Genomic DNA, 9,194 nt, shown 5'->3' with positions numbered 1-9,194 from the left:
TATATATATATATATATATATATATATATATACACTTAGTTTTCTCTCCGCATATCTTATTCTTTTGATTCTCTTAGAGATTTATGGAGAGACATGATTTTGTTTATGTATGTTTGGGATTTTGGATACATATGTATATATGTGTAAATATTCTCCAGCCAGCCTTGGCTTCGCGGGTTGAGTTAGGAGCTTGTTATTTTGTATCTTTGGCACTCTACTCCTACTTTTGTTATCTTATGTTCGATAGTTATTGTAACACCCTACTACACTTAATCTTATGCTTAAGTCATAAGACTGAGATAGTATGGTATTACAACTTCTAAAAGTAAAAATATATACATAATAATAAGGAAAAAGATACTCAACTAGGAGTCTTGAAAAACGGGTAAAACAAATTCGCAAAATAAAAAGTGCACACTCGAGGAATCGAATTACTTGCGTGTTAAGAAACCTAAAAAGAAGCGATAAAGATAAATAAGAGAGAAAAGAAAAGCCAAGGAAACAACATAACTAGCTCTTGACTCAGCCTGCAAAGCTAAGGCTGGCCAGAGGGTATATATATACATATAAACATACATAAGTATTTCCAAAATACACCAAGGTACCAAAGTAAACTCCTATCTCTCCCTCAACCTCTAAGAGGAGCAGAATACATAAGTTACTTGGAGAGTAAGCTAAATACATATTTACATATATACAAATAGAAAACCAAAATACACCCAAGGACTACTTTGCTTCCCAGGATCCAGACGCCTAGCGAGGAGCCTTTCGACCTGCATCTGAAAAAACAACAATACAATATGGAATGAGAACCGGAGGTTCTCAGCATGGTAAAAGTGTCACGCGTATAATAAATAAGGTCTTGAGAATGCCATAGGCAATCCTAGAACTTCGTTATTCAGTTATTCAACTTAAGTACTAAACAAAAACCATCAATAAGGGTAGGTATTCTAAATCTACCTAACTTACTCAAGTTCAATCCTCACCTAATACCAAACTGTTTCTCCATCTCCTCCATCCCTCCATCATCCATAATGTAACAGGACCATGCAACCAAACAAGTTCATGCACAAGTAATGAGCAGATAGTACAAATAGCAAGTATAACAAGTAGCAGGTGATAAATATCAATTAGGCAAACCCAGGAAATGCATAGCAATTAAAACAAATAAATGCATATGATGCATGCCTGTTCTACGGCTGATGGGGCCCATCTGTTGGTTATCCAGCCAACCCGACAAGTCCAAAAACCTTAGACTGTCCCCCGTCGCATATCCCCAAGAGTCTATGCATAGAGTTCACATTCAATCATTATATAAATAACTCAATGGGGGCTATCCATACCCGGGAATTTATACGTGCACGGTCACCCTTACGACATAAGGTCAACAAAGTATCGAGATTCAACCTGGAACACGTGGTGGCGAGCCACGGTTTTTACCCAGGAAAACTCGTATCTCAGATATCATTATTCATAACCCATGGCAATTTCATTATCAATATAACATCACTTATCAAGCCTTAGCGTTAAACTTCGCTAACATACTCATTTCCTTGTTCTTCACCCTCAAGATATCTTATTTTCCTAGCTTCTTTTATCCACTGGACCTAAAACTATACTTTAAACCTTAAAGGAAGAAAATAGAGGTTTAGGAGTGGAAAATTGGTTCAAAAATAGTCAAACCCGGTTTTTGCAGCAGGCAGCATCCACGCGTACGCGTAGGCCACGCGCACGCGTGGAGCGTACATCAAGTCACGCGTACGCGTGAGTCATGCGTACGCGTGAATATTCACACACGCGTACGCATGCCTCTCGCGCATGCGTCGCCAAAATTCCATGCCACGCGTACGCGTAAGCCACGCGTACGCGTGGATGAGCGTTTTTCCAAAAAAAAAAATTTGCCAGAATGCCTTGCAAGCTTGCAGCAACCAGATTTTAACCCCTGCTTCACAGTCTCATGTATCAATTTTTCATTGTCCATAACTTTCTTCTCAAAATTCCGTTTTTCACAAAATTAACGTCGTTTAAAAATTTACAAAACCATCTTTCATTTGCAACAAACCAGAACTCAATCAGAATTTTGAGGAGTAATTTATGGACTTCCAAAGTTCATAAAAAACTGATTTTTAACCAATTTCCAACCAAACCTCATTTTTATCAACTTAAGTTTCTTACCATTAAAACTTGCATTATGACACCATATCAACTCAATTCATTAACAACCATTGCCAATATAACCTTTAACCAACTCAACAAACCTTGATCATCAATAATTATCCACATTTATTTCATACATCAATGACCCTGCATTTGTTGATATCAACTTTTCACCTATACCAACCTTCATCATGTATTTATCAATCTTCCATCAACATATACTAATTAAATGCCATTAACATAAATCAACCATTCATACACATTAATCCATCAACTTCACATAACAACTCTTTATTAACAAACACCAACCATAATCCATCAACATATCAACATCAACACAACCCACTATAAGCAAGTCCAAGAGCATAAAATTAATAACCACAATACCTCATAATTTCAATATATGTTCATCAACGACTCATTCCAACAATATTATAAAACTACTCATTAAATGAAATTAACAATTCAACTTATCCTATGGTTCCTCTAACCTAAGTTTTCACAACACCGTAAATATTAAACGTGTGAAACTTAAACCATACCTTGGCCGATCACTTAGTTTCACCCAAGGCAGCCTCACAACACAAATCACAGCCCTTCCAAACTTAATTAAAACAACCCCAAAATAAGCTTTGATCACCAATAAGCCTCCAAGTACTCCCAACTCAATTCCAATGCATATATATATGACTCAATTCACACCTAATTCACATATATATTCAAGTTCAGGTTTTTCATCAATAAATCAAAAATTGGTTAGGGTTTAGGTTGTTCTTACCGTACCCATTGATGATTGGAGTGCAACCCAATAATTATCCCATTTTAGTTTGCACCTAAACCACCAAAATTATCAAAATCACTCAAAACCTCAATAATTTTCGTGTAGAAAAGGGGCACAGAGAAATGGGAATGAATTGGTGATAAACTTACCACTTTGTTCAGATAGAATTGAAGAGGACTCCAAGACGAACGCGTGACCGCAAACGGCTCGTCAATCGGAGCTCCGGATCGAAAGTTATGATGAATTGAAAATTGATAAGGATTTAGGTTTTGGTGGCTTTGCTTTTCTTCAATCTCTCTTCTCGGCGCTGGAAGGGAAACAAATAATGGGAAGTGGCTGAAATGATGATTATATATATTGGGCCCACGGGCCCGGTTCAGGGCCAGTTCGATCGGTTCGGCCCGTTCGGCCCAATTTTGGGTCGAATTTTTTGAAATTAGTGTCGAAATTCTCGTTTTGAAGAGCTCTATCCTATTTTGGTATTAGTTTTGCATTATTAATCTTCCTAATTAAAATTCGATTTATTGACTAATTATTTACTGATTTTAGCGGGGTTTACATCCTACCCACCTAATTAGGAATTTTGCCCGTAAAATTCAAACTCAGCTATCTGAGAAGAAGTGTGGGTAGTTCTTCCACCTGTCTGATTTGAGTTCTTAAGTACGTTTCCCACTTCCAGTTTCACTTTTTACATCCTCTAGTACGTAACTTCTACTCTGCCTAACTTTTTGGCCATGGTATCTTATTATATATCCTAACCGAGGTTACTCGAAGCGTGAGATCCTTCCTCAGTTGCACTGGTTAAAGTTCTAATACATGATTGACATTAGAAGTGTACTCCTGAAGTTGAGATGTAAGTTGAGATGTGTTACATGGTACCAGTTTGGAAGATATAGGGTAGAGTTACCTGATATGCCACTGGCCTAATTCTCTTCAGAATCCGACAAGTCCGCCCTTGCCATTATCCTAGGTCTCAAAACACTTTGGTTTCAATACCTTCATCTTGACTCACTCACTGATTTCAGCTTGTTAAAGTAACCTTCTCAAGTTCAGGACTTCCTTGGTTCATGTAATTCTTTTGTCGGTCTTTCATAGTAAGATTGTTAACTCGAATTTGCGTAGCTCTTCTCCGCTGTCTTGGCTATTAAATTCAGGAACTAAGGTATTCGATGCTCTAGTTTTTATCAATACGGTAGTATTTAGCGCTCTGTGAAGCTCCATCTTCTCCTTTAGTCCTCGACAATCTAATACGAAACCGATAATTACTCTTCCTTACTTCGATGTAGAATCTTCAATGGTTGCAGCATTCCGAATAGTTTCTGGTGGTCCTCTTTTACTTTCTCATGCTTCAACACGCCATTACATGCATTGCCACTTTATTCTTTGTTTCTGATATCCCAAAACATCCTATTTAATTCATGGTACGTCTTGGCAGCTTCACGGTAACTTCGAAAATCCTTTCTTGTAAGTTTTGGACAATAATTTCTCGTCTCAACTTTCGATTTAGACATGTAACTCCTTCTCGGTATCTTCTTGATTCAACAGGTTTCAATACTTTTAGTAGCTCCTTATCACTATTATTGCGCTCCCTAAGCCATTGACCCTACGATCTATATTTTGGCATTTACATTAGGCATATAAATCTCTTTTTAATTCTCCTTTATTTACCGAACTTTGATATCTTTAGCGGCTCCTTATTGTCTCGCTATGCATCCCACATCTCATCGATACCATGTTGTAAACTGGTAATGGACTTAGTCCGACATTTTCACTCTACACTCTCATTCTCCAACTTAGAACTTCAACTCATCTAACATTTCCTCCTTTGAAATTAACGTCCAAGAATCCCTTATAAACTTCTTGCTTAGGGCGTCTATTATAACCTCATGATGTCGCATCAGCATGCTTCTTAAGTCCTCCAATAATGCGTCGTAGTAATTTCTTAAATGGTCCAGTAGGCTTAAGTAATACAAGTATTGGCATAAAGATCAATATTCTTTCCATGGCTCGAAGGCTTCCAGTGTATCCTGGTGTTTCGTTCACACGGTGCACCTCATTGCATCTATTTAGTCACGAGCGATACGATCGGTGAGGATTAAGGTTTTTGAATTCCCTTGTAATGTCGCTGGTTTACTTTCATGTTCCAAAGTCTTGCTCTAAAGGATTGGCACTCTAATAATTGCATCTAAGAGTTATGCGTGACGTAAAATCCAATACGAGTTTATTTTTCAAAGAAAAGTTATGTTCAAAGGAACGAACGAGTAGCACGAACGGTGTTCACCAGAATTCAAAAGAAAGTCTTACATATAGTTAACCGGAGTTAAATGAGTATGTTAGCGAAGTTTAACGCTAAGGCTTGATAAGTGATGTTATATTGATAATGAAATTGCCATGGCTTATGAATAATGATATCTGAGATACGAGTTTACACAAGGGGGCAATTTCATGCAGCGCAGATCACCAGGACTAAAAAATTATGTGATTATATTAGGATGAGTTCAGGTTGAATTCAAAAGAGACAAACTTTGTACAAGTAAGGAACAAGATCGGAAGAACAATGAGTTGGGCTTTTACAGAAGAAGGTTCAAGATAAGACTTTCAATGGAGGCTATAAGAGAAAGGTTAGATTAAGTCGTGAAGATTAGTTGGCACGCTCTCGCAAAGAAACACTTAGTTAGACGATCCTCTCTTCCAGTACTCTCTTCAACTCGGTCTTGAACTCTACTGATTCTAATAATGTCTTCACTTGTGGTGTAATCAACATTGATCCGATCTTTGACACTACGGCTATGACAAACTCACACTCTCTCTAAGGTGGAATTTCTGGTACATCTTCAAGAACGGTTTTGGAAACTCTCTCGCATAGGAATTTGGTCTCACCTCTACTTGTCTCTCGATCAATTAACAACTAAAGGTTGAACTCGCTCTATTCCTTTTCCTTGAAATCTTAACGTCACTGGATTTCAAACAGTAACTCCGCATAGCTATCAACGGTTCCAATTCCTTAGGTATAATTCACCCGGCTTCCATTTTGTCATTCTGATTCTTATCTTCCAAGAACCTAGCCTCTCATCTAAGTTAGCTAAGTATCGCTCCATCTCAACATCTAGTAGTCTTTGACTAACCATCGGCTCGGACTCCACGATCATCAAAACTTGTCGTGCTTCACAAATGGTTCATACATATATTAATGATACACAAGGTAGTTAAAAACTCAACTGCTAGCTTATGGTTACCTCTGGTCTGAAGATCGGATTCGACTACATCCCGGCGTTTCTTGTATGGACAGTCTCGAGCTATATGCCCCGGCTTCTCGCACTTGCAACATACGCCTAGTCTGGCTCTATGCGGTTCATCCGGAGTAGTCTCTCTATAGCCTTCCTATAATATTGCTGACTTCATGGAGTAACGTTCTGCAAATTGACTTTTCATAACCAATTCAGGGAAATTCGTTAACCTTTGTGGACTCACGCAGTTGAAGATGTCTCTTCTAAGCCCTTTCTCATACTGAACACACTTCCACGCCTCATAGTCGGCTGCGGATTTCAAGTGATTTTAAATCAGAACTTCTAAAGGCTCATCAAGATAGTGAAACAATACGTAAGGTATTGCCAGCAGTTGAACAGGAAAAACAGTGGAAAGTGTCAGGTCAGGATGGTTTGTGGAGGTTCAAGAACCGGATTGTTGTGCCAGATGTCGGGAACTTGTGACAGAGTATCTTGAAGGAAGCTCATAAGAGCGGGTTCTCAATTCACCCGGGAAGTACCAAAATGTATCAGGATCTGAAAGCGATGCTCTTGTGGCCAGCGATGAAGAATGATGTCGCATTGCATGTATCTAAATGTTTAACGTGTTAGAAGGTTAAGATTGAGCATCAGAGACCGTCAGGAACCCTTTAGCCTTTAGAGATTCCACAATGGAAATGTGAGAGTATCATAATGGATTTTGTGATAGGTTTGCCTAGAACCCGGTCTGGTTGTGATGCTATTTGGGTGGTTGTGGATCGACTGACAAAATCAGCTCATTTTCTTCCCATTCGAATAAGTTGCACAATGGAAGAATTGGTTTGAATGTCTATCAAAGAGATTGTCATGTTGCACGGCGTGCCTTCTATCATTATATCTGATAGAGATCCTCGTTTCACATCAAGGTTCTGGGGAGCTTTTCAGCGTGCATTTGGAACTCAGTTAAGTTTGAGTACTGCGTATCACCCTCAGACAAATGGTCAGTCAGAGAGAACTATTCAGACCTTGGAGGATATGCTAAGGGCTTGTGTTTTGGACCAGCTGGCGAGTTGGGATCGGTATATGCCATTAGTGGAGTTTGCTTATAATAATAGCTACCATGCGAGCATCGGAATGGCTCCATATGAGGCTCTATATGGTAGAAAATATCAATATCCGCTATGTTTGTGTATGAAACTGGAGAAAGAAGTTTATTAGGGCCTGAGATGATAGCTGAAACTTCTGAGCAGATAAAGAAGATTCGTAGCCTAATACTTATAGCCCAAAGCCATTAGAAAAGTTATGCTGATCAAAGGCGAAAGCCTTTGGAGTTTGAAGAAGGAGAGCATGTTTTTCTGAAGGTTACACCAACTACTGGAGTGGAAAGAGCTATTAAGACTAAGAAACTGGATCCCCGTTATATTGGACCGTTTGAGATCCTGAAAAGAATTGGGCCAATGGCTTATAGAATTGCCCTACCGCCGTACCTTTCAAACTTGCACGACGTGTTTTATGTATCACAGCTTCGGAAGTATACTCCTGACGCGAGTCATGTTCTAGAACCAGAACTGATTCAGGTAAGAGAAGATCTAACACTCCCAGTAATCCCGGTGAGAATTGATGACACTAGCATTAAACTATTGCGCGGGAAGGAAGTATCATTGGTAAAGGTATCTTGGAGTCTAGCTGGTATCGAAGAACACACTTGGGAACTCGAATCAGATATGCGGAAGGACTACGCACATCTCTTTTCAGGTAACCGAATTTGAATTTTTAGGGCAAAATTCTTTATTTGGTGGGTAGGATGTAAACCTCGTTAAATTAGTAAGTAATTAGTCGATAAATTAGTTTTTAATAAAGAAGATTGGAAAATGTGAATATTATATTAAATTAGGATAGAGCTCGTCAAAACGAGAATTTTGACACTAATTTCGAAGAAATCAGTCCAAGATTGGACCGAGCGGGCCAAACAATTGAACCGGGCCCAAATCGGGCCGCGAGCCCAACCGGGCCAGCCCTTTCAGTGAACCCACGTTCTTTTTCTCCCCATTTTGGCAGCGTTGAAGAACAACAGGGGAGAGGAAAGAAAGAAACGCCGAACCCTTACGGTGAACTCCGAATCCCGTAACTTCTCCGTCCGAGCTCCAATCACCGCACCGTTTGCGGCCACGCGTCCATCGCGTCAAGATCTATATTTCTACCAAAACAATTTTATTGGTAACTTGTTTAATTACTCTCAGTCTCCTCTTCTCCCAAATTTTTTAGAATTAAGTAGGAATGTTAAATTTCTTTGATTTTTGATGTTTTAGGATCCAATTAGGTTGAGGAAAACGTTCACTCTTGCTTATGTGAAGCTTGGGTAGGGTGAAGATACGATAATTCTATTTTAATTTCATGGAATTTGAGTTTTGAGTATTAAATTGGATATATATGTGTTATGAATGTGTATTAGGTTGAGAATAAATAATCGGAGCTTGAAATTGTGAATATTGGAACTTGGAGGAAGTTGAGCTTAGAGTTTATTGATTTTTGAGGGGCTGCCTTGGTTTTAAATAAATTGCTTTGGTCGCTACGTGGAAATCGGCCAAGATATGGATTAGGTTTCTTGCATTTAATATATAATGTTATGTGAAAACTTAGGCTAGATGACCATAGGATAAGTTTGGAATGCAGGTGTATATTGAATGTTTAGTAAATTATGGATGAACATGCTTGTTGGATAATTGGTGATTTGATTGTGTGATGAAGTTTGTTATTTATGTTAATGTTGGAAAAGAATATGGTTGAGTTGTTGATTGTGAGTTTACAAGAATATTGATTGAAAGTATGATGGAATTGTTGAGAAATGAAATTGTCTAATGATATTGATTGGTGGTTAGTAGAATGGTGTAGAATTTTGTTAAAAATTGTTGCTGGCAATTGTATTGGTATTGGCAGATTTGATATTGGAAGGAATGAAAAATTTGAATGAGTATGCGGTTTTAAAAGGTTGCAAAAAATTGGTTTTCGGGCTGAATTTCGGCGGGCTATAA

General features: G+C 38.5%; 1 protein-coding gene across 1 annotated transcript; it reads left to right on the top strand.

Annotated features, from left to right (window-relative positions):
- Positions 1–7,619: 7,619 nt before the first annotated feature.
- Positions 7,620–9,194, top strand: LOC112770337 (uncharacterized). The gene is made up of 2 exons (XM_025814709.1): positions 7,620–7,917; positions 9,100–9,194. The coding sequence occupies exons 1-2, from the start codon at positions 7,620–7,622 to the stop codon at positions 9,192–9,194; spliced, it is 393 nt and encodes a 130-aa protein (XP_025670494.1).

This window comes from Arachis hypogaea, chromosome 18 (genome assembly GCF_003086295.3).
Source record: "Arachis hypogaea cultivar Tifrunner chromosome 18, arahy.Tifrunner.gnm2.J5K5, whole genome shotgun sequence".
Lineage (NCBI taxonomy): Eukaryota > Viridiplantae > Streptophyta > Magnoliopsida > Fabales > Fabaceae > Arachis > Arachis hypogaea.
Note: the sequence above shows the minus strand (reverse complement) of the source record. Positions and strands in the feature narration are given on the sequence as shown.

What these genes read in the sequence shown, in the direction of transcription:
- LOC112770337 (XM_025814709.1), top strand. Translation starts at nt 7,620, where the DNA reads ATGGCTTATAGAATTGCCCTACCGCCGTACCTTTCAAACTTGCACGAC. An exon ending in CTACGCACATCTCTTTTCAG is followed by an intron (nt 7,918 to 9,099) that starts GTAACCGAATTT and finishes TGGTATTGGCAG; the next exon opens with ATTTGATATTGGAAGGAATG.